The sequence below is a fragment of the Podarcis erhardii genome (genome assembly GCF_964252035.2).
Source record: "Podarcis erhardii genome assembly, chromosome: 8".
Taxonomy (NCBI): Eukaryota; Metazoa; Chordata; class Lepidosauria; order Squamata; family Lacertidae; genus Podarcis; species Podarcis erhardii.
In genome coordinates this window covers 56087312-56112997 of record NC_138499.1, presented here as the reverse complement: position 1 = coordinate 56112997, position 25686 = coordinate 56087312, and the positions used below count along the sequence as shown (strand labels likewise).

General features: G+C 39.5%; 1 protein-coding gene and 1 long non-coding RNA gene across 3 annotated transcripts in view; one reads left to right on the top strand and one right to left on the bottom strand.

Annotated features, from left to right (window-relative positions):
- The window catches only part of LOC309349313, a 36062-nt gene extending 27611 nt beyond the window's left edge, over positions 1 to 8451 (top strand). For both annotated transcript variants that reach the window (XR_014159837.1, XR_014159838.1), the window contains 2 exons: positions 4546 to 4621; positions 8004 to 8451. This is a non-coding gene — a long non-coding RNA (uncharacterized lncRNA). The remainder of the gene's footprint in view (positions 1 to 4545; positions 4622 to 8003) is intronic.
- ZNF407 (zinc finger protein 407) overlaps positions 1 to 25686 on the bottom strand; it is a 334428-nt gene that overhangs the window by 93577 nt on the left and 215165 nt on the right. The window contains exon 8 of the mRNA XM_081875068.1: positions 4612 to 4790. Coding sequence (XP_081731194.1) covers positions 4612 to 4790 — 179 coding nt within the window. The remainder of the gene's footprint in view (positions 1 to 4611; positions 4791 to 25686) is intronic.

The following is a 25686-nucleotide window of genomic DNA, read 5'->3' as shown; positions in this document are numbered from 1 at the left end:
ACGAGTGTAACAAAAATTACAGGGAACTATTGCAAACAAAGAATATACAAATATATATTTGTATATATGATGGTGACGATGGTGATGAATGAAGCTGGGCAAACCTTTTACCAAAGCTTCATTAAAGTTTGTTGCTGCCATATAAAATTAAAATAGGATTGGATCCAGTCCATGGGTAACAATTTGGCCACTGCTGCCTTAATAAATCACAGCAGCACTGGCGGCCTATATGTTTCAGTCACACTGCAAAAAGAGTGTGCACCTCAAAACACTGAACAACAAAAGCCAGTACTGATTTGCCATCAGCGGCTGTGATTCTGGGTCACAAAGTAGGATGTCTGGCAATACCTACAGACCTGCACCCTCCAAATTCACTGGAGGAGGAGGATTCAGAGGTAGGAAGCACAATGCCTCTACAGATAGCAACTATAGCACAGAGTGAAAAGGGGTGTATTGAACCAGTTTCCCCTTGCAGTATTGGCTGTCCTAATTAAGGGCGTTTTAACAGAGAATGAGCACAATTCAGAAAAGTTCATAAGGTGTGAGCATCAGCCCATGAGCTTTCTCCTTTAGCAAGTAACCCTCCATGCTGGATCACAAACTGCTTTAAGATTTGTTGTGGAATGGAATTGCTGGAGGGGCATTGTTGTTGGGGGCGTTAAACAGCAAAATTCCATGCTTGTTCTTAGTACATGTGTTATGGATTGTAGCCAAAAGCTCAACGGGGCACTTACTTATTAAAGCAATTCTATGCTTATGCCCATTGTCAAGAAGCAAAAATTTACATGTAGTAGTAAATGGGCTGAATTCCAACAATAATTGTTTCTTACTGCATTAGGCTACCTTCCCTAGATATAGGTTTCAGTGTTGTTACATACCTATCACATTATTTTGCATTTTTATTGACAAATTATACTTGGCATTTTAGATTAAAACCACTACGATGTATTAAGCACACATCATTTGATACCCAAGTCCAAGAAAGCTGTATTGAGATGCTTGCTGTTTTTGCCCCTTACCACCTTCTACTGAGTAGCAATTCCTATGGACACTGAGGCTTAACAGGATAAACAATGAGCTATTAGCTGAGGTTCCCTTCAGTTCTGTTGTGGTGTACTACTGGGAGCAAAAGTCGAAGGAAAAAAATGTATTTGGGACCTTGTGCAATTCCTTTATGTTTCCCGGATAGAGGCCTGACACTTGCAGGTGACAATTTTCTTAGCAAGGTTTCTACCAGGTGACAATAGTGGACATTTGCAAAGCAGGTAATAACACTAAAAAACAAATAAACCCCTATGTAAGGATAAAAACAATCAGCTTCACACAGCTTAATTTTTTGGGAAATACAAGTCTAAGGTAATCTATATAGGCTGCATGAAACCTAGCATCCTTCTTTAGAAACAGAAAGGCATTTATTTCAAGCACATGCTAAAATTACTATTCTGCACAAGAGAGAAAAGGACTCTCTGCCAATCAATATGACATGCAATTGAAAGACTGACACTAATAGCTATTACTAGAACGAACCTGTTTGAAACTGAGCTGCTGCTGCTGCTTACTGTTTTCTTTATATAAAGCATTTCAGCTATCAAAAATACTACTTTATGTAGCTTGGAACCCAAGCAAGATTCTGCTACTCTAGCAGCAGCTATTTTCAGTATCTCCCCTAAAAAGGCCAGGCCTTTTAGTTTTTTAGGTTTTTGTTTTTAAAAAGTAAGCTGCTGGTATTTAAACAAACAAATAAACAAAAGCATTCAAAATGTACAGGGCTCTGCACTTGACAACTGACAATCAAATTACAACAAGAGAAGACCGGAATTCAGCTGAGAAAGGGACCCTGTAGCCATTCTTTAACAGCTTTGCACAAAGGTATGAAGTATACTGTTATTTCATGTACCCAATGGACTTAGTTCCATTCGCCCTGTTAATTACTATGCTTCGTGTGATTTAATGCCTTACAGGTAAAGAGAACATGAGTAAAATGAAATTGGCCAGCATGATATTTGATACTTTCATCTTTATACTGTGTTCATAATACTGCCTCATCAATGCATATGCAATGTATTGACCACATGGATGACCACAGCCATTTTTACTTTTAAAACCAATGGGTGTATGGAATGAAATAAAGGCAAAAGGAAATTAATTTCAGGAAATTAAGCAAACCACTGAGAATTAAATATCAGTTATTTATGTTATGAAATTTCATATCTTCACTTGACATTCAGCGACAGTAGCTTCCACTTGGTAACACAGTCATACCTTGATAAAAATCACACAATAGATCACACTCTAACTTTTAGCAATCATTTCCCATCCACCCCCCTTAATAATTTGATAAATGCTTCTGTCAAGAAGGATAAAGATCACAATTTTATTTAGGTTTAACTACTTGAACTTTCAGGATTCCATTCATGAATATTGCAAGTGTTAACAACTGATAGGATCACAGTTTGTCCCATTTTGATGATGTAATCATAGAGCAGCTTGCCTTTGAAGACTTGTTTCATGCAGGCTATGCTTATGGAAAGAGAAATTTATGTGGGGCAAAAATGAGTTCTGACCTTAGTAGCGGCAGCTTAGTAAAAGTGTTTTCATAAAATTTATCAGTTTGCTGGCAACAATATGCTAGACAGAATTAGAACAAAGATATGGCTCTTTACCTCTAAAGTAAAACAGAAAGGATAGAGGCCTGACTTACTCAAGTGGTGATTAATTGATCTGCCTTACCATGAGTTTTAGACCCCAGAAGCCAATAATACAGTTGGAAAGTTGCCAGTAAAGCTACATTTCAACAGTGTTCTTTCCACTTTATTTTAAATAAAATAATATTATGTATCTTGTAGGTTAGGTTTACTATGAGGGTATAAGATAAATTATTTCAGGAAATATACATGCCAGAAGATAAGAGTCTATCAAATAGATTACTCATAAGATGGAATGCAAATTATTCAGAACAAAATCATCAGTAGCTGCTTCTTCAAAGAAGTAAACCTTTCAAGTTAAGCACTCATGCGATTATTATTTTTTTGTTTAAATGTGGTTAAAGTTTATTATATTAGCCCCCTTTTATGTGTCCCTGTGTGTGTCCTATACAAACACACATAGGGCAAGTTGTAACCCTTACATTTTTTTGAATGTGTCTAACACAGGAATGTGGGTTTATGTGCATGAAGCATCATATATGCAGAATGTTGGTAGTGCTGAAGTCTAAAAGTGACACTAACATCTAGTGAAGTTACATGGGATCTCCCCATAATTTTCTTTCCCTGAAAGTAGTCCTGGAGGGGGGATTTGAATAAGGACAGATGAGGGAAGGTCTCATTACTATGGCCCGAATCCATATTACCCACCTCAAAAAAGTTACTATTAGCTGCAGAGTGTAAAATATATAGGCATGAAGGATACATTTATGCTTTCTCGCTTTGCTGCTAATAGAGACTCAGGGGAAGGGGGCACTGATTTTAACTGGGGCTACAGTGTGGAAGACAGGGCTAGCTCTTCCTCCCTCCTCCACAGCTGCTTTTAGAAGAAAAAACTTCCATGAGAAGGTCCAATCATGGATATCCGATGTAGCACCTACTTTGAACCTATGCTAGGAGACATGTACTAATTCCAGGTGTATGATAATCATGACTGGAGAAGATTCAGGTAGGTAGCCGTGTTGGTCTGACACAGTCGAAATAAATTAAAAAATTGTCCAGTAGTACCTTAGAGAGCAACTGTCATGGTATTGCCAGAGAATGAAGGGGAGGAGCAGAGACAGGCAGAGGAAGAGGGGCAGGAAGTGGCAATTGAGGAAAGAGGGGAAAGCCAGGAAGCGGAACGGCTCACAAATGTTGAACCAGAGCCTCAACACCGCAAAGGAAGTTCTGGCACAGACAGTGAAACAATGCCTATTCCATCTGCCAAAGAAAGGAGAGTGTTAAAGAGGGGAGGGAGGGGGCAGAGGCATCATGTGAAACTTCCCCACCTTTTCTGTTGGAGAAGGAGCTGGCATAAGTCACTCCCAAAATCTGAGCTGGAGGATTCAGATGCATGATTGTAATGCGCTGCTTGTACATATGTAAAATAAAGACTGTATATATGTATCTCTGAGTGAGCAGAGGCATTTCTTGCGAAGAGCATTCACAAGCCATCACACCAACTAAGTTTGTTCTGGGTATAAGCTTTCGTGTGCATGCACACTTCTTCAGAAATGACTGGACAAGGCATTCTGCAAATGTCAGAAGCTATTGTTCATCATGCATTATAGAGTTCAGGTCCGATGCTGGCATCAAGGCCTGGTTCTAATTAAGCCTTGTGAACATGTGCAAATAAAATGTGAACACACTTAAAAATGATTAATAACAAAAAGTAAATTGAACGTGCATGATTCGCTTTACGTCTGAATGCAAAACACTTTTGTGTAACATGCACCTGAGTTAATGTGAGTCATATAAAAGTGTGAACAGAACAATGAATTTGACTAAATTGAGATCAAAATTGCTTTGTTCCTTGGCCAGAGTCATGCATATTACATTAAAAAGTGCTTTCTCCCTACAGCCATTTAACTGAATTCCATTTGTGAAAATGAAAACTCAATGACAACAGCCATAAAGATGTTCTTACCAGCATGCAGGTAAGCTAGGTCAGGGTTCTCAATATCAGGATGCAATTCTTTCAGGTGGTTGCGAAATTCTACAGGGATATTGGTGCCATATTCACACTTGGGACAGTTGTACATCTTTACTCCTTCATGTTTGCCTGTATGCAGGATATGCTTGCGGATATTTTCAGCACAGTTAGACCTGCAGGAAATGCAGGAAAATTATAATGAAGTTATATTATACATGCATATTCACTGAATTGAAATATTGCTGTAAAACAGTTGGCTCCCCACAGTTATGCTTGTGAGCAACTTTCAGATATACAATTTATAATGACATCCACCAAGCTTTCCATGAGGGCTAGTTTTAGTATAATTTTAAAAAGTTCAGTTTGAAATCATTTTTAAAAATAATACTCCCCCTTTCCTTTAAAAAAGAAATACCTTAGAAATAATCACATCTAGTAAGGATGAAAGGTAGTATACAAATTTAATTAATAATAATGATAATAATGATGATATGAAGGAGGAGGAGGATTGATCCTAAAACTTGCTGGTCCGTTTTTGGGGATATATACTGCCATGTATATATGGGGAGATATACTGCCATGTTGTACAGATAATGCTGGTATCAGGCACATATAAAAATACACACATTAGAATTAAAGTATACATACATTAAGCTTAAAATAAAGTTTGAACCCTTCATTACTATTTTCATTATTTCTTATAAATTATAAGCATAAATAAAGGCATGGTCCTGCCTTGTAAACATGGAGGAGAGGGTATGCAACAACCAAGATGGGACCTGAAAACATGCAGTGGGAATTATAGAGAACTGTTAGGACAATGAAAAGAGTTGCGTAAGTTGGTTATCTTTGTCAAGCAACTAGCATGGTCACAACACTATCATGCTGACAGGCTGAACTTTTGTTGGATACACTGGTAACAGAACAGTGTCTCTTCCCCCTGCCCCATTGCATCTGGGGCAGCAGGCTAGCTTAGGGGATGCAGGGTAGGCTGCATGGGAACTCTACCCTCCAACATTTTGCTGTTTGCATGTGTGAGCAGGCAGAATAATGAATGCCTTGAGTTCTCCCTCCACTGAATCAGATGGAGAAGCCATTGGGAATGGAAGAGCTCTGTGTGAACATCGCAGTCCTGAATGTGCAAAGAACGTATTACAAGCCAGTCCCCCCCCCTTGCTCTAAACATTTTCAGTGAAAAAACAAACTTGGAAATGAATAAATGAATTAACTTTAAAAAAAAAAAAAAAACGTAACAAGGAAAAGAGAGGTAGAAGGAAAACAAATCTACCAAGAAAACAAGATAGGATTGAGTGCACACCTGGCTTTAAGAGGATTCTGGACATTTTAAATAGGTATTTGCTAAAATGACAGAGCCTCTAAAATATCTACAAGAGGTAAGGTCAATTAAAAGCAGGAGTTCAATGCTATCTCCTATGAGGTGATCACATAAAGTTGATATCTGCCTTATGGTGCTGTCTAAGCTCACCTTCTGTCATGGACATCTGCTATATAATAACACACTACTCAAATATCAGAGAAGAGACCTATAATCTTTATTACAATTAAGAGGAACTCCTGGGCCTCAGCTCTCTCAAGCACTTGTGTGACTAGCCACTGCTATAGGGCGTGCCTTATAGCAACAGTTTTCTAATGGGCACTTTAACAAAAAGAAAGAAAATGGATTCATAAGAATTGTTTCTAGAACTGTACTTTAATAGATAACTTATTAAAGCAGCATAAATGAATGTGTTACAAAATCCACAGACATATATGCATATATTAGTCTCACTGTTCCTGAAAGTTTTATCCAAAAGCTATGTTTAGCCTAACATGGTAGAAGTCCACTACTGTATTTTGAAACTTCCTTAATTATTTCTTCTTCTTCTTAACAGCCTGAGCTTATTAACTACTATTCTGTGATAGTGGCTTTTTGGATTTAGGTTAATGGGCCCGTGTTGTTCAATGTCTTTATAAATGACTTGGATGAAGGAATTTGCAGATGATATGAAGCTGGGAGAGGTAGCCAAATGCTGCAGAAGACAGGATTGGGATTCAAGATGACCTTAACAGTTTGGAGAACTGGACCCAAAGTAACAAAATGAATTTCTATAGGAAGAAATGTAAGGTTCTACACTTAGACAGGAAGAACTAGCTGCACAAATGTAAGGCGGGGGGGGGGGGACTAGCTTGCCAGTAGTACATGTAAAAAGGGGTCTTAGTAGACCACAAGGTGAACATGGGGCAGCAGTGTGATGCTGCGGGGGGGGGGGGAGATAATGCTATCCTGTGCTGCATCAATAGAAGTATAGTTTCCAGATCAAGAGAAGTAATACTCCTGGATAAGAGGAGACAGAGGCGATATACAGCCATCTACAAATACATAAAAGGCTGTCACATGGAAGATGGAGCAAGTTTGTTTTTTTTCTGTGCTGAACAGCAGAACCCAAAACAATGGCTTTTCATTTTACCAGAAAGGAGATTCCAACTAAATACCAGAAATAGCTTTCTGGTGGAAAGAGCTATTCGCAAGTGGCATGGACGCCCTGGGAAGGTGGTAGACTCTCCTTCCTTGGAGGTTTTTAAGTAGATGTTGTATGACCATCTGTCAATGGTGCTTTAGTTGAGATTCCTCAGGGTCCCTTCCAACTCTATGATTCTATGATCAACTAAGGCAGCAGAACTAGTCATTTTAAGAAGTGGAAGAAAAGAATCCAGAAAGCTAGATCTCTGTGGATAGCAGAGTTCATTAATTTTTTCCCCTATACTGCTTAATATTATCTATCTATCTATCTATCTATCTATCTATCTATCTATCTATCTGGTGTACAAAAAACAGAAGCAACAACAGATAACAAACCAAATATGACAAAAATACAGAGTTACATATAAAGACGTTTCCTTAACACAGTTATATCAGTATAAATTCAGCTTCCTTCTGACACACCGTCCATCTCAGCTTCCAGGTTCTCACCAACGATCCAGCAAACTCTCAGCTCATCCACAAAAGTCTAACAACCAGAAGAGTTCATGGAAACATCAAGAATAACCCGTTTCTCACTCTAGACTTGTTTTTGATGGGCAGGCCCACACCTGTGCTCCATTAAGCTGCACTCTCCACACCCAGTTCCAGGTGCAGCAGGTTCATTGAGTTCCCCAAGGGGCCCAGGGGGGGAAAGCCCCCCTCCCCTTCACTCACAACTCTTTCTCCACCATTTATCCTCTTCTGCTCCAGCTGCTTTTCTTATTGCTGTTAACTTCTTAGCTCAATGTCCCTCTGTCTAGGCTAGGGCATAGGAGGAGAATAGGGCTGACTGAAAAATATATTATGCATTGTGTGTTGTTTATATTCATGTGCATCTCTGTATGTTTTTCAAATTGAATCTCAGATCAAATGAGACCCTGCTATCTCCTGGGAGGAAGTTGTCAGAATGGATCCTGTGCCCTGCCATTCCAGAAGGAGTGACTTCTCCATTGTCCAGAAAGAAACCAGTAAGAAAAAAAAAGCAATAAGAGATATCAATAAGATCTCATAGCACTGGAGAACCAGCACCCAAAGGACCACAATAACAATGTGAAATACTATCACTGGGATTCATGTTGGGCAACTAAACAGAAGTGATAACCTCCTGTTTTATTCATGCTTTCCCAGAGAGAATTACCAGTATCTTTGCAAAGCCAGAGGAAGACACACACAGGAAGGTTACCAAGGTCAAGCTTCAAGATTTGTAGACAGCCTTAATATAAGCTTGCATTACAAATGCCATGCAATCAAATATAGCTGCACAAACTCAGGTTGCAGAATCAATGACAACAGCAGGCCAAGAGACACACACACACACACACACACACACACACACACACACACAAAAACCGCTCCACAAATGTTGATATTCATGTATTTTAACTCTTCCTGACACCCCAATGTTTCATATAGAAAATAATCAAAACCTGCTTGGAATTAATACTGACAGTACTGGAGTAATGCTAGTGCTTTGTGGTAACAATGCTTTCAGCTTTTCCGCATTTGTAGCTTTGCAAGGTTTTTTTATGATCTATTTGTTATGACATACAGTATGTGTGACAGATGTCCAATGCTGGCTGCTATAAAGTAGCAGAGGCCTGTAGGGCAGGAGCTAGAACCTGTGCATCAGCACTGAAATGCTTGAGAAAACTGATAAGTTATTGCTCTTGTCCCAGTATCCCTTCAGCAAAAGTTGTATGTCCAAATGGCAGCTCCGACCACACACACACATTCACAGTCACCCTTCTAGCACACACCAGTTTCTGAAGTGTAAAATAAAAGAATGCACAAAGCAACTCCTGTAAATACGAATGTTTAAGTGGGTAGCTGTTCTAAAGCAGCATTCACTCCTTTGCACACAAGAAAATAAATGCTAAGAAATCAGCTAAAGGAAGAGTTGCAGTGATGTATTCTTCACCATCCAAAAATAAGATGGAAACAAAAAACATTGGGTGCTTTGTATACATGAGGCTGCAAGCCACTTTGACTGCTGAAGAAAGCTCAGCTACTCTTCCATTGTATTTTGAAAGATTCAGCACAAACAGGCTTTTTTTTTCACCCGGAAGTCACTGGAACTCAGTTCCGGCACCTCTCAAGTAGGTGCCATTGCAATTCTAAAAAAACAAGGGAGGAGTTACTGGTGAGCTTCAGCACCTCTTTTTCTAGAAAAATAGCACTGGGCACAAGGAATACCAAATGGCACAAACAGAGTGGCACAAACAGAGAATTCAGATGTTAGATTTAGAATAAATCCACACGTTATTAGTAGCTTTCCCACATTTTATTAACAAAAAACCTTACCTAGAACCAGAGCCCTCTTCTCTGAATTGACAGATACCACATAATAGTATCTGCTTTTTGTAGAAGCATACAGCAGCATATGATGCAGAAATTGGGCCATTAACTATGTCAGCAGGAAAGCTATATTCTTAAAAGCAACAACTGGTTGCATTTTATGTACAGTTTCATACTAGGGTGATATAGTTCAAAAAATACACAGTCCAATTAATCTGTTTTTGCTTAACTATATCGATTGGAAAATTAACTCCGTACAGTGGTACCTCGGGTTACATATGCTTCAGTTTACATACGCTTCAGGTTACAGACTCCGCTAACTCAGAAATAGTGCTTCAGGTTAAGAACTTTGCTTCAGGATAAAAACAGAAATCGTGCTCCGGCGGCGCGGCAGGAGGTCCTCCTAAAGTGGTGCTTCAGGTTAAGAACAGTTTCAGGTTAAGAACGGACCTCTGGAACGAATTAAGTACTTAACCCGAGGTACCACTGTATAGCCAAAAGTCTAAATACCCAAACATCACTCAATGCCCCCATAATGCTCTTTGTTCTGCAACCACATTTACTAACATTCTGTCATCTCTTATGAACCACAAGTTGAGACCAAGAGGAACAGAACAGAACAATGTAAACTTTGAAAATTTACACAAGTCTGAACTAAGTTTCAACTAGAACTTGGAGGAGGGGAACCTTTTAGGGGATAATGTAAAAATGTATCAGAAAATGAATTGTATTCTATACAAAGGTATCTGTTTTAAAATGTTCAAGAATATGCCATAATTTTGACATTTAAGTGGTCTCATCAATCTCAGTGGAATTATACCGCTGCTTGAAATGAAATTGAAAAATGATGTGAAATTTACACAGTAGTCATGGGATTGCCCCTTTTGCTCAAAAATGGGTTGGACAGGGGATGGGGAGGACTTTAGCAATCCATTTATTACATTTTGCCTCCTACCAAATATTATTATACTCTCCATATATGTGTGTGTGTGTGTGTGTGTGTGTGTGTGTGTAATACACATACATATATTCCAAATAAATCGCAGTAATAAAAGCAGTCAAGATACAGTGATAGAGAATTTACAATTCTTTGTACGTCCACAGAAATGCAGAAAATATGCTCACAAATGTAAATGTACAGATGGAGTTTATGAAAGCTCATAGATTCTGCTTGCTGTAATGAGATGAAAAGAGACTCTGAACTTTGCTGGAGTCAGAAATGATAGCAACACACCCTGAAGGCTGCCTGTCAATCCTATATGCAGATGGTACTTCTTCCAACTGGCCCTTTGTGTCAGTTCCTTCAGCCACTCTTGTAGCAGACATAGCTCCCTAGAGGGAAAATCCTGTTGATCTACTGCCTGGTTGAGTGTCCAAAGCAGTACTGTCTCTATCACCTCTACTCTAAATGATTATTTCCTTTAGCTATTGTACTGCCTTCACCATCTTGTATAGCCAGAGACAGAAAACAAGTCTCCCTCTCTGTCTCTTTCATTTCATTTCACCTGCTCAGATTCAATTCCTGAATGCAAAATTTAGTTCGTCCAAGATGGTAACACAAATCCCATATTTATTATGAGATGTTCAATGTGTGAATTCTACATAAAGTTTTTAAAAATAAAACCAAACCAAGCCAAATCGTATTGTTTCTGCTTTTCACATATGTGACTTGTCTGTGGATTGCAAAACTTGTATCATACGTGGTTGCCTCACATCATCACTGTAAGAAATACTATTGATCTTTTTAAAATCCAAGAATAAGGTTTTCTGCACACTCAAAGTCTGTCCTTCTCTTTGTCATGGCACTTTCAGGCCAGGAATGTCCAGAGTGAGGAATTAACTCTTTGTCAAAAGTACACTTACAAGTTAGGAAAGGGCATGTCCCTTGATCCTATGTCTCTCAGCTACCCCTAGGTGTGCACCCGAGAGAGGCCTTGTCCCCTCAATGTATGTATTTCCCTCATCAGAGCTGTGTGAAAACAGGCAAAGACTGCCTGCATATGACCTGTTTCTGCCCCTCCCCTTTTAATCCTCTTCTGGTCCTGAGAGACAGTGGAGCAGGAGAGGTGGGGGCAGCAGCAGCAGGAGGTGTAGAAGCCCTTGACTACACTAGTCTGACCTATCTCCCCCTCCTCCTACACCCATTCTTCATTCTCCAATCCTGCAGATTCTCCTGCCTCTGACTCTTATCTCCTGGCTGTTACGGGCTCTGCCTGATCACTGATCCCTTCAGTTTCCAACCCCGCTTCTCCTCAGCATCCAGCTGGTTCCCAATACTGTTTGAGCTTTCTAAATTGTTCTGAGGTGGGGGTGGGGAACCTACTGGAATGTAACAAATCTCTTTTTCACATAATTGTCATACTTGCTTGCATGCAAAGGCACATTCTTAAATATGGTACTGCAGAGGCCCCAAAGATGAATTAATGGCTATCTTGTAAGCTAAGGGCAGCATAACCAGGCCACATTTTGGCCTAGCCATTAAGTAGTCTGAGTCAGAAAGCTCCCTATGTTTTCTGCATCAGAAACAAGATGGCTCCTCGGTGTTAAAAGCATAGAAACGTACACTGGAAATTAGGCATGTTGTGTTAAACACCCTCTGTAAGAGTCTGATGCTTTTATACAGTCACTTCTAAAACTGTAACACCACATGTAAATTATGGCCTGATGCATCAGCTGGAGAAGCTATGTAACAAATGTGGTTGGATCAAGAGAGTGTAAATTTGCATCATTTAATTTCTTTGATGCCTAGACTGGAGGAAGCATGCACAAGTAGAGCAAACAAAATGTTTCTAGGCTAAAACTTCTTAAGTTTTAAATAATTTATTTCTTTGCTTGTTTACTTCTCACGTATACTGCCTTTTATTTAAATAACTCAAGGTGGTGTACACAGTCCCTGCAACCTCATTGTATCCTAAAAACAACCCTTTCCGGTAGCTTAGGCGGAAAGTGACTGTCTTGAGGTCACCAAGGCTGGATTTACACTGACCTGTTTAACATTATTAGAACGATATTAGTTATATCATTCTAAAACGTCACAGGGCATACTTGCAAAATAAAACATTTCTTACCTTCATCAAAATGCTGTCTCCCTACAGCTGGTAGCTGGGTGCTCTGTAGTGCTTTCTGGTGTCACATTTAAATAATGTTAAAAGCAGAATGTTATGTGGCCATATGGTTATCAAAACCATTCCTTAGCCCTTCCTTAACGTAAAAAACTATGAGTGTAGATCTTCCCCAAGTGAGCTCCATGCCTCAGTGGGACTGACTGGGCCAAGCCAGTATTCTTCTGATTAAATGGCAATTCTTTTTGCAGGTGCTGCTAAGTGGGTGGGGCCAATGAGGCCAGAATACACTGACAAATTTATTCCAGCTGTGGGTCCTTCAAGCTAACAGGGAGGGTTGGGGAATGAAGCTTAACTGTGGGCAAAAGAAAAAGAAGAAGGGAATATCTTCTTTCTAATACTGGGAAACAGCAGCATTGGATAATTGTAAATAACAAGCATTTATTTCTGTATAGAAAAATATTTATAGACTGTCCCTCATATAAAACACCAAGGTAGAGTACAATAAAATATGCAAGTACAATAAAACATAAAGTGTCATAAATACAATAACAAATAAATAAATGACTAGCTCAAGTTGAAAAACTTTAAACAACGGCATAGCCCTGTCGACATAAAAAGCAGAAGAAAGGATGGCTGCTGAATCTGCTGGAGAAGTATAGCACAGCATGGGACCAGCAACGTTAATGCCCAACTTCTAGTTGAAGCCAGCTGGGCTTCTGAAAAAATAGGGAATAACTAACATTGCTTCTCCAGATGATCTCAGTGATTGCACTGGCATATAAGGGTTCAGGCATATGGCAAAGTTAGTCAAGTTAATGAAATATCATTTCTAATATTTCCATGCTGCTCTATGGGGGGAAAATAGCTATACCATTGTTCCCCTCCGAAATCCCATTTTTTGCAAGTAACCTCTCTTGGCTTTAACTCAGACCCAGACAGGCTCACATGTTACTGGCACCACCAGCAATAGTTGTGCTTTGCAGCTTTCTACTTAGGGATGCTTACATGTTCTACTAGTCCAAAAACTATTCTATCACTTATGGGAAAAGAGAGAGAGGGAGAGGGAAGGAAAGAGATAGAGAGAGAGAGAGAGAGAGAGAGAGAGAGAGAGAGAGAGAGAGAGAACAAGTACACACGAACGCTAATAGGACAGAGGCACTGAATGATAAGAGACAGGAACCACTGAATTTATTTAATAATCCCTGTCCGTTTCACAAAAATGGCCTGTGTAATCTTTTTAAAAATAATAACTGGGTTCATTTCAGAGCCTGCACAATGCTTCTCTTTGTCCCTTGTAAGTCTCTCAAATGTCTTATTTTAAAGGAATATATAGTACTCCCGGAAGACATTTTCCCATTTCTATTCTCTTCAACTCCTGTGAGCCCTTGTTCTGTGTGATAAGGCAATCTCCTTCGGGATCTGAGCTGTGTAGTTTCGCACCACGAGTGACAAGGACTCGACTTGAATAACTGCTGTGCGCAGGTTGTAATTATGTCAGCTGGAGTGTTGAACAAGGGGACTGATTAATGTGAGCCCCAGCCCAGGCATAGTCCCTATCAAAACCTCCGTGCAGGCCAAGCAAGTGGGGATGGGTTAGAGCAGAAAGACAAAACATGCTGCATTGTCCATGATAGATGAATTGCTCCAACAGTCTTCAGGCAGATGTTCCAGGACAGTATAATATACAATTACTCTGCCTTATCACCTTCCAAGGGACAATAAAGCTTCCTCCTTCTATAGCTCATGTGAGTGAAGGCAAAATTAGTTTTACTTTTACAACACTGACTCACTTATCATGTTGCCTTGATTGTGCTTTTACAGCTAAAGAAAACATATATTCCGCTTTTAAACTAAAATAAGATCCCTTTAATAAAAACCAGAGAACTCTTTTGAAACTATTTTGCATCACAGCAAAGGAATTTGTGAAGCCTTGAGTTAAGTCATGAGGAACTAAAAGATATACAGCTATCATTAAAGGGACAGGCCTGTGAAGCATGTTTAATGCTACACCACATACAGCAAATCGTATGCCTTTGCTCTACAATAATTACCACCCAACACTACTAGGAATCACAAAACCCTTTCCCTCCTGCTAACCTCCCTCACTGCCAGGGTGTTAAGGGTAACTATCTGTATAAAGTGGTTTTGAGGTTGCACTTTTAAGAATTATGAAAGTAGGGAAAATACATCAAAAGGTACAAAAACATATTTGTATATTAATAGTTAATTTTTTATATATAAAAAAACCTCACTGATGCTAATTGAAATATGCTATCCAGAAAGGGGGAGGGGGGAAGAATGCAGTCAAGAAAAAGGTATTATTACAAGAATAAATAGAAAAACAAGTCTCAAACATAAGGCTCAGGGATGCCAGATATGACCACAGCACCTTGACCATTTAATTTATCTCCACGGCCAGGAAATGATGCCCCTGGTGGGGAAATGAGGCTGATTTACCAATGGTTGGGACTGCCTCCCTTTCATAAAAAATTACAAAGTAGTTGTCAAGAAATATAAAAAGAGCTGCTACATTGGCAACCAAGTGAAAGCAAGTGGTATGAAGCGGTTATTTCCTTTGGTGAGTGAAAATGATTCTTGAATAAAAGGGATGTTTAGGCTGACAGAACTGAAGGAGGGAGTTATTTTGGCATGTGAAATGGTTTTTAGGGGGTTATTAAGATGGCAGGGTGTTTGCAAACTACAGGTGGGTGCTCATGCCTGGCAGAGAGGGCTGATGCAAGTATTTTGGAAGGCAAGGTGGAGGAGTGCACACCGGGATTGGAAGGCAAGCTAACCACCCAACCTTCTACTGGGCTCTGCCCCATCAAGACTGGTGCATTTTTTGTAATTTGGCTTACCATGATTGTAATTCCTATTTTAATTCCTGATCTCTTATCTTACTGTTAGTTGGCCTAGGAATGTTGTGTGCTAAAAAGTAAGAGGCTGCCACAGCTGAGCAATAAGGACCTGGAGTCCTTACCGGTGGGCCTTGCAAGGAAGTGGAGGAAGCAGGTGGGCTGCCAGCTTAGCACATTGCAAGTGTGTGCCATAATGTGAGCAGCCCCACACTGGCAAGTACTGGGCAGTCAGTAATCATGCGCTTGCATGGTGTTGAATAGAGCCTCATGCCTCACGACAGACACTAGTTTGCTGTCTTCCCCAAACAGATGCGCGCGCACACACACACACACACACACTCACAATCACTAGCCTTTTACTTCCCAGTGCACCACATCCTTGGCTACTCCTGGCAGTAGAAAGATTCACATCTCTTCCCAAAAAATTGTTTATGAGAATACTGCTAGGAGAGAGGCTTCTCCACTCCTGTCCATGTTGCCTTTGAATAGGGAGACAGCAGTGAGGCTTTTAAAGAAGTTACAGGAAATGTTAGAAGAACAGAACTCTCATTAACTTGACCCTTTATGAAGGAAAAATATGTGTAAATAAAGGCTGCTGAGTCTGAACAGTGCCATCATAAGGCAGAGACCACTGAATGGACCTACAGAAGTGACCAGCAATGTTCACCTGTGTTTATGACAATGTAGCCCTTAACCCAGGGGTTGCTAACATGGTGCCCTCAATATGTTATAGACCCGCAACACCCATCACCCCCGACTTTTATTCCTGCTGACTGCGGAGGATTGGAGTTGTTGTCCAACAACTTCTGGAGGCCTTCCCCTGCCTTAACATATTATAAATGGAAACCCTCCAGCTCCTAGCAGCCTAACAGAGCTATGGATAGACAACATGGGAGTAATCTTGCTGATAAGCTGGCAGACTGGCTAGCTAGCGGATAGAGACACAGAACCACATCAGATGTTGGAACTGCCGTGACACTATGGCAGCACTTCATGGGAAAATATAAAATCTCAGCTGGCATATCCAGAAATACAAGAACAGCTTTCTGGTGGTGATTTGAGAGAGCATGGCAATTCATTTCTGAAGTTGTCTTATGCATTAATATTGCTGCTTGTATTTGTGGATTGTTCTAGATCATATGCTACTCACTCCATGCAGCCATGGAAGAGATTTGAACATCCAAATTAGCCCACCAAATCCATTGTTATTTGCTCCTATGTTGGGCTCCTGATTTATTTGCTTCTAGTTCTGGAAACAACTAGGTACATGTACTGGCTTCCTCTGATTAATTAATAACCACTGGCAGGCAACTGTGAGCAAGGATTTCCCTCGTTGCCATAGGTATTTCTGAGAATGGCTCACTTCTTCTGACCATACTTGTTTCTTGCTGTCTTAACATTCACCACTTTCCGACCACCACCCCAAATTCAAATTTTAAAAGGCAAAGTCAGTGCTTTCATTAGAAGGGTACATCAGGGAGCATTCAGCTTCTAAAGCAGTCAGAAACATAAACTGCAATTTAAAACACCTTTAAAGCTCATTCTCAAAATGGCACAACTGAGTAACAACTGCGTGTCTATGATGCAATAAAACAACTCTCCAGAAAGGCCCCAAGTCAGCAGCCCTGCCCTGTCACTGCAAAAATTTAATAATTAGCCTGAAGGGGGTTGAAAGGATGGGTGTGCATGCAAGGGATGTAAATGTATAAATACCTTATTTTAAGAGGTTCTTGGTGGTATCATAAAGTGTGATTTTCAAATAGTTTATGATGTCATCTAAAATGCTCTGATATATTTATAGGCACATAACACAAAGAGAAGTTTTATAGCAATATAAACTGCAGAGCTTTCTGGACATGTATCTTAATAGCAATATCACTGCTGAACAAAATATAAAAAGATAGTACAGTTGTAGAATGCAGGCTGTTCCACTCAGCCAGGAAGGGGGGGGGGAGCAAGACTAAGGGCTAGACTTTGAACTTGATAATCTGCCTTGAGAAAGGAAGAAGAAAAATATACAACTGGGGGACAAATTGTGTCTGGTGAGTCACAGATCATCTTCTGGTACTTCCTTGCACCACAGCGAAGTAACCTGCTTTTGGGTATAATAGCAAAAATTACTTCCTCTGTGGATTCCTGCTCAGCTTCAGGAATCGTAGCTTCATATTCTGTCCCTATGCTCATGGCAGAGAAAGCCTACTGCAGAGAATCAGCATTAGCTGCTGGGAAGAAAAGCTGCTTCACAGCAACAATGACAAGACAGAGGCTAGTAGCTAGGGAGGAGGATGCCTAGAGTTGGCTACTTCTAAAAGTAGGTTAACTATCATTAAATATACCCTCTCTCTTTATATTGCTTGCAAAGACTCCCTGTCCCTCTTGGCATCAACCCCAAGCTTAAAATTTCTTTTGAAACTCACTGCCTCTCTGACCTAACTATGCATAAAAACAGCAATATTCCAAGTGGAAACTTAGATGGTGCACATGCAACCATACTTGGCACACTGACCATCTGTAATTGTTTGCAATCAAGAACCCAGGGAAGCAACAGGGTGGAAAAAATGCTTCTCATTTCTTTGGCCAGGATGTAGTAGATGACCAGTACTCACAATGTTAGACTTAGTCTTACCTGGACCAATTTTCATCTCTACCTAATTATACTGTCTCCCTTGTCTTATTGATTCTTTCAGTTCACACAAGCCCATTTGCTATACACCCTTTTTTCTTGCAGAGTCACTGTTAATGTACTGCCTATTGAGCATTGGTCTGGCACCCTCAGCTCCAGGCACTTTCTCTTTTCTAGCTCTGAGCTGGCTGGATGCTTGACTTACTCATCTAACATTCAGGTTAGAAGAGAAAATGCATTCACTGTAAATGAAGTCACAGTGCTTTATTTGGGTTTGGCCAAGCAAAAAAATGGTTCATATTCTCACTTAAAATAAAGGTGAGCAAAGATTGCACTAACTGCATTTACATGCATTCAGCCCTACCTGTGGAGTGATGTGTCTGTCATTCATTTATGTTGCCAGCTCCTAGGGGCCAAGGTCCCTTGGGCCGCCCCCAAAAATATTTGAGGGGCTGGGCTATTCAAATGGTATGCATGCACCGTGTCTTATGATTATGCAAGGTGGGGCTTACCTCTCCCCAATATTTTATTCAAGTTGGCACCCCTGCTGCCATGTATGACTGCTCCTCCACTATGCAAGGAGGTCCTTTAGCTGGCTGAGCATGTGAGCTATCCTACATATATCCATGCCCAATGGCTGCTCCATACTTTGGCAGCATTGTTTCCTTTGGTAGCATCTTTTGAAAGCAGTATAGAATTGCTGTTGCCTTGTTTGGTGGTGAGGGACTGAGAAACTAGAAATTAATTTAATACATTATATGTTTTAATTTGTTTTCACAATGCAATCCTATGCATATTTCCTCAGAAGTAAGTTCCACTGTTTGATGGGACTTACTCCTTAGTAAGTGTTTTTTTCAGTTTGCAATCTGAAACATATTATCTGAGCCTTTGGGATATCAACCCTAAGTTCAAAGTAGTTTTCATTTTAAGAAGGTTTTTTCTGCTGTAACTTATATTACATTTATAAACACTGTTATATTCCCCTTTGCCTTTGGGTTAAAGCAAGATGGAAAATGTAAAGATATACACACACAAGCATAAATAAGTCATGTCTTATAACCACAATGCAGTCATATACTATTTAATTGTTAGCTCTTAATCCATCATTGCTAAATGTACCTAATTTGTAGTTTCAATCTCCTAAAATTCATTTAGCAACATTATTTGATAGTTTAGTAGTAAAATTTGTGTTTCATTAAAACGAGGGACTCCTTAAAATGAATTTTAAGCATAGAGGTTATCCAGAAAATAACTAAATCAAATGTTCTTAGGGAACATTTTAAATTATAAAGAAAACTTGAGGTGAGCAAAATGTGAAACAGACCACTTCAGTTTCACAATTCAAACATTTAAAAGGTGCTCATGCAGTAGTTTTCAAGGATAATCAAGTTATTCTGTCTCCAGGATAACCAGGCCTGTCCAACAGTACTTTTAACTATGATTTTAGCACCTCATATAGTTTTAGCAACATTTGAGGCACAATTCTGTGTGGGTAGTAACAGACCTAATTTCCCTCTCTTCATTTTTTATTTTATTTATTTAAAAGATTCATATACTGTATTTCAGTAAAACTTCTTGAGCACAAGGACAAAAACAATAGGTGTTTTGTTTGTTTGTTTAAAAAAAACACAATACAATAATATTGCAATACATCTTCATCTAGTTCTAAAGAACCCCAGTACCCTCCATGAGGAGTGAATTCCACTGAGAAAGTTCCCTTTTCTGGTCACCAGAAGCATCTGAAGGAGCTCCTTCAACAATGACTTTAATACACAGGCTGGTTTGTATAGGAGCAAGTGTTTCTTCAGGTACCAGTGCCCTAAGCTATACAAGGCTTTAAAGGTAAGCACTAGCACTTTGAACCACATTCAGAAATGGATTGTGAGTCAGTGAAGTTCTTTCAATACTGGTGAAACATCTTCCCAACTAGTCCCTGTCAACAACCTGGCAGCTGTCTTCGCCTGTCATGTGCAGATGAGGGCATATGGAAGCAAAGTAGCAGAGCGCTCAATGGGAGACCAGTGCATGCCACTTATATCCCTATCAAGCCCTTTCCTTCCAGTTGGTTATGCAATGCAATTCTCAAATTTAGGTTTCTTTACAGAGCACAGGGATGGATGAGAATATATATTAAAACATAACTATTCCGAATAAGGAATTGTTGGCTCTTAACAACATAAAATCAGCTTTTCTACTCACAGAGATCTACAAAAAGATCCCAAAAGTTGAATCTTAAGCAAGTGAAGAATTATTAGCTCAGCCCGGCTAATCCCCTCATTAAATAGTTCCCAGATACACCTCTAAGCAGGTCTTTTCTATAACATGTTGAGTTGTATATAGGCAAGTTTTACTCGTGATAGACCTTTAATGTTCCTAAGTTAGCCATGCCCATTAATTTCAATGGGTCTCCTCTGAGTAGGACTAAGGTTGGCTATACCCCATTCTCCTCTAGCACGACCCATTTCCATGATCAATCCCCATAGGAAGCTTTTTACCTCCTTATACAAAATAATTTCTCAACTCCTTTCTTCTGAAATGGGTGTAACTCATATTAAGATCCACAGTTGCACCCCCTTTAGAGTTGGAGACAAGTGCAAAACAATAATTTCAGTCTTTTTACTACAGAAGCCTTGATCATCAAGAATAGGAAAACAAAAGGAGAGTTTGCAATATTATCTACACAGAACTAAAGAACATACACAACAACTTCATTACATGATAATAGCTCAAATGCTTGGGGAATACTGCCAAAATAGTACTGTCAAAATATAGTTTATGTTTTTCCTTGCAAGGCTTGCATTTCTACCATAATGTATATAAAGCAATAGCTAACTACCACACCAGGGACTGTCCAAAGATATTCCTTGTAGAATGACCATCCCCAAAGATAGCCTTGGTCCTTTCATAATGGGAATTGAGACCAAAGAGGCATAACCTAAAAAAACATGTTTATTTTGATTCTTATGTAGAAAGAAGGCCACTTTGTTTTCAAAAATGGTTACACTAATTGATCTGAGTGCTTGTTTACTTTTTAATTATGTCACAAACCAAATGTATATTAGTTAGCATATTTTATACACAGAAATAAACATTTGCTTAATGATTCAGCAATGCTAGATAAATATACACTAGATTTGTTAAGTATAATTTCAGGATGTTGTTGTACATCCTGAACATAGAAACTTTGAATGGGGTTAATATGAAAAAGTTGCCTCCTTCTCTTTAAGCCTACACTCATACTAATACACAATAAATCCAAAAGGAAAACTGTTGCATTCTGAGATGAATTATGAAGCAAACAGCTTTTTTGACCTGATAATAAGAACAATGGTAATGATGGTGGTTTGTGGCAGAAGAAATGAAGCTGAAGGGATGAAACATGAAACATATGCAAGATAAACAGGAAACAACAGCTGTAGCTTCTCTTTTCCTTGTAGAACAGGAAGATCCCCAACCTAAATTTGCTAACTAGAAAGGTTTTTAATCTTTTTATGAACTTGGAAAATATGAATTTCAAAACAGCTAAGAGCCCAAACGTCAGCTCTATTGTGTCTTTATTTTGTAGAATAAATATAACTAACTCTGTACCACCCTCTGGACAGGGATAACATTGCAGCCACCAGTGAAATCCCTGGCCTGGCAAAGACAGAGATGAGGTGGCCTGCTCCTTCTTGTATTACATCCCAAAAGGTATCAAGTTCACACTGGTACTACACAGTAGCAAGGCGCCATGTTTCCTACTCCATATGCAAAGCAGAGGATGACATAGCAGAATATATAAAGTTGTGATCTAATACCTAAAGCATAAGATTAAATTGTTAATACGCATGATCAGCAATGGAGGGTACCATCCTGCAGGTATAAAAAGAAATTAAAGTGGATATCTGATCAAGTCATATGCAGAGCAAGCACAAATGAAATCAATGGACTTAAGTCAAATCATAACTAACTTAAGCCTATTGATTTCCATCTCTGAATATGGCTTAGTTGGATATCACCCTAAATGTCTCGCAAATAGTATAGTATAGAAAGCAAGGAACAGTAAATCATAGAATGTGAGTATAGAGCTAAAACAAGTTCAGTATGAAATAACTGAACAGAAAGCTAAGGGGCATAACAATAATATTAATAATACAGAATTCTTCATTTCACCAGCACAATAAAAAGCTCCAGAGAGTAATTACTATTTTTTTAAAAATAAAGGATACTCATGTTGAGAAATATTTCTAGTATATCTTAGATCCCAATATACTTCCCTTTCTGCTCCTGGTATGTTATTTTATACAGAAAGTAAATACCTAGCTCTTATGGATCTACATTAAAAAGAAAGAAAGGAAGAAATGAAAAGCACCAAGCTTGCTATCAAACTGTGTACTAAATAAATGGTTCTGACATGCAGAATAACTCCTTAAAAGAAGCACAGTTCTCAGCACTGTACATACTGTTTTAAGGGATAATCATGCTTTCCAATAAGCACACATTTTTCTTTATAAGCCAGTCACCATACTGACATTTGCCTCTGGCCAAGAGAACAGGGCATGAAAGAGGAAGCTGAGCGCCTTTGAATGCTACTACCAATGTGTCCCCCCCCCCCCCCAGAAGGAGTGTTGTGCAAGCAACACAAGTGGCATGCTCTTCTTCCCCAAATGAAATGTCTTGTCAACAACTCCATGAATTCTGGGCTCCAGAATCTTATGACAGAACCCAATTCTGCTATGAGACATTATCCCCCCTCCAGTCCAGCAGCTGAAATATGAATCATAGTAGAGCCACATAAAGTGTACATAACAAGTAAAAATTGGGATGCAATAATAAAACAGAAATGCAATTATTTGTACATCAGACTGAATTTAGAGTCATGCTAAAGAGACTACGGAATATACCCTTTTAAAAAAATATCTGTAATGTACACTACTGTACTTGGGCTTTGTAAGTACTCCCCTGGAACACATTTAATATACAAATTTCATTGGAAGAGAACCTAGATTACATGGTTATTTCTATTCTAGTGTTTTAACAAGTAGAAAAATCTATAGATTGGGAAATCACTTCTTCCTAGGTTTGAAAGTTGGCATATGGGATTTGCTACAGATTAAAAAGTTGCAAAATAGATCATTGTTCCATTGTTTCCAAAAATAAGATGTGAAGTTAAAGAGTAGCTGGTGAAAACTTGTAATTAATAGAGAATGACAAGAAAAACACAAGATGCGTGACAAAACTAAGTTGTCCATCTGTTAAAAAATGAGGGGTTAATTTTTTAAAAACTGGATGCAATGAGCAAGTACAAAAAAAAAATCAAATATCACATTCCTTCCCAAAACCTGAAGGAAAGGAGTGTCCCCCCCCCCCGGGGGGGGTTGAAATGCTTTAAAATTCTTTTTAAGATGACTACTTTATTTCACATTAAATAAATATGGGGTAGGGGAAATCTTTCTCACCAGCACTTCCCACCATAGCATTATAAAATGAGGCAAACTGAAGAGTGTGGAGAATGAAACAAGGTAATTTTTAAAAAGATACGGAGGGAGATGAAACACTAAATGATTTTAACAGAAAATACTAACAAGAAATGGGGCCTGCAGGGTCAGCCGTTCTATTAGGCAGAATTAGATTGCCACCTCAGGTGGCAGATGCTGGGATGTATAAAGGGAGCAGCAGTCCCCAGAACATTCCTCTTTATCCTCCCTGGCTGTTCCTATTTCTTAGAGATCTGAGCTGTTCATGTCAAACAGCCTATCCTACACCCTCTAAGCTAGTCAGCTGCCCTCAGGTGCAGTGAAGGATGCTGTCACTTCACCAGCACTGAAGTGTTCAAAAACCAGTCCAGTCAGCTTCTATATGCAGACTGGAAAGCACCTTGTCCATTGCCTCAGGCATCAAAGTGTATTGGGCTGGCCCTGGGACAGCAACCCCAGGACCTTAAAACAGACTGGAACAGAAACCTTGTGGTTCAGGAATGGCCAGTGGGGAGGGGCGGGCAATACAGCAGTGAGGGCAGGGTGGTTTGGGAACACCAGCAGGAGCATCAGATTGGCTCTGCTACTCTGACCTGGCTGCCACAGTGGCAGCCCTCTGTACTGGCCACTCCTGTTATATTCCTGCTCACGCCTTGCAGTTTGGTAAGCGAGTTTCAAGATGAGGGGAAAGAAAGAAAGGACATCTTTTGTCTTTGCCATTTTCCCGAAGACTTATCTTGCTGCACTCAGAGGTTGCGGATGATGGAAAAGACCACTTTCTTAAGACCTGGACGAGCTGTTGCCATTTAGATTGACCACATTGTACTAGATGAACAAACAGCCTGAGCTGGTATTAGGCAAATTCTGATGTTCCTAAATGCAGGAACTCCTATATCTTCACATGCTTTGAGATACCGTCTCCAATTTAAAACAAACAAACAAACAAAAAAAGCCATACGTGGGAAAATACTTAAGACACCGGACACCTTCTGAGCATGTAAATTTATCACCTCTTTTCCTTGTATGCCTTAGATATTTGACTTGTACACCATGGTCAGGAGATTCAGAGAAACCTGCACACCCTCTAGATTCAGAGAAACCTGCACACCCCATTCTGGAAGCAGACCCTTGCTTGTACTTCATGAATTGCCACTCCAAAATGTTCTCTGATCTTTGGAAGGCATTTGAGGTGTGCAGAGAAGCTTCCACCAGACATTGGGAGCGGGAGAGGTCATTTCTGTGCATTGAACATTGACCTGGTGTTTTAGATGCCAGTTCTTATTTCACTTTGTATAATGTGCAGGAAATGTTACCATTAGGTCAGTCCACAGGGCTACAAATTATGTTTCTGATTATATATAGGTTATTAGGAAATATTAGCCACTGATTTCAGTGGAATTATTTAAGCGCACACACACACACACACACACACACACACAGAGCTTTACTGCGGTCCACAGACCCAAAATACACAGTACAACAATAGTAAATATCAATAGTTGTTAATGTGTAAAAACAGCCTTTCTAGCCAACAGAGAAGCTTTAGCCTGTGTGTACTGATTTCTGACTTTTACTGCCTCCATGAAGAATTTTGCTATAGCCAGTGTAATAGTATCAAACCTATCCTCAAGGAGAACCTTGACATGAAATGAGTCAGCAATTTCAAGTTGTTTTGTTAGTATTGGATTGATTAGATGCCATATAACATGTTTATACAGACTACAATGCAATAAAATGTGTTCCATACATTCAACATCCTGGGAACATGGGCACAGCCTATCTTGGTATGGGACACCAGGCAATCTTCCCCTCAGCACTTCAGAAGGGAAAACATTTAATCTGTCTTATTTAAGTGATATGTGATCAGTATCAGAGCGAAAGATTCATTTCTCATATTTTTGCTTTTTCATGTACTTTGCTGGTAGGGTTCCCAACCTGGCTAGACTCTGGCTATAGGAAAATTATGTCCCCTGAGCATAAAGTGCAACATTCTTCCTAGAGATGGATAGTCTTACAATACTTTGTAAATTAAATGAAATGTTATCCAACCTGTCATCATATGTTAAATAGCTGGAGATTATTGTGACTAACAACACACACACTTCTGTACCATCAGTTTCATACAATGGCTCCCCTTGCAAGCATTAGTGCATATTTTTTGGGCTTCTGATAAAGAATTATGCAATCTCAGCACATGCTCTGCAAAACTGAGAAACAAATTCATACTGCATTTGCTGACGTATCAAAAGTA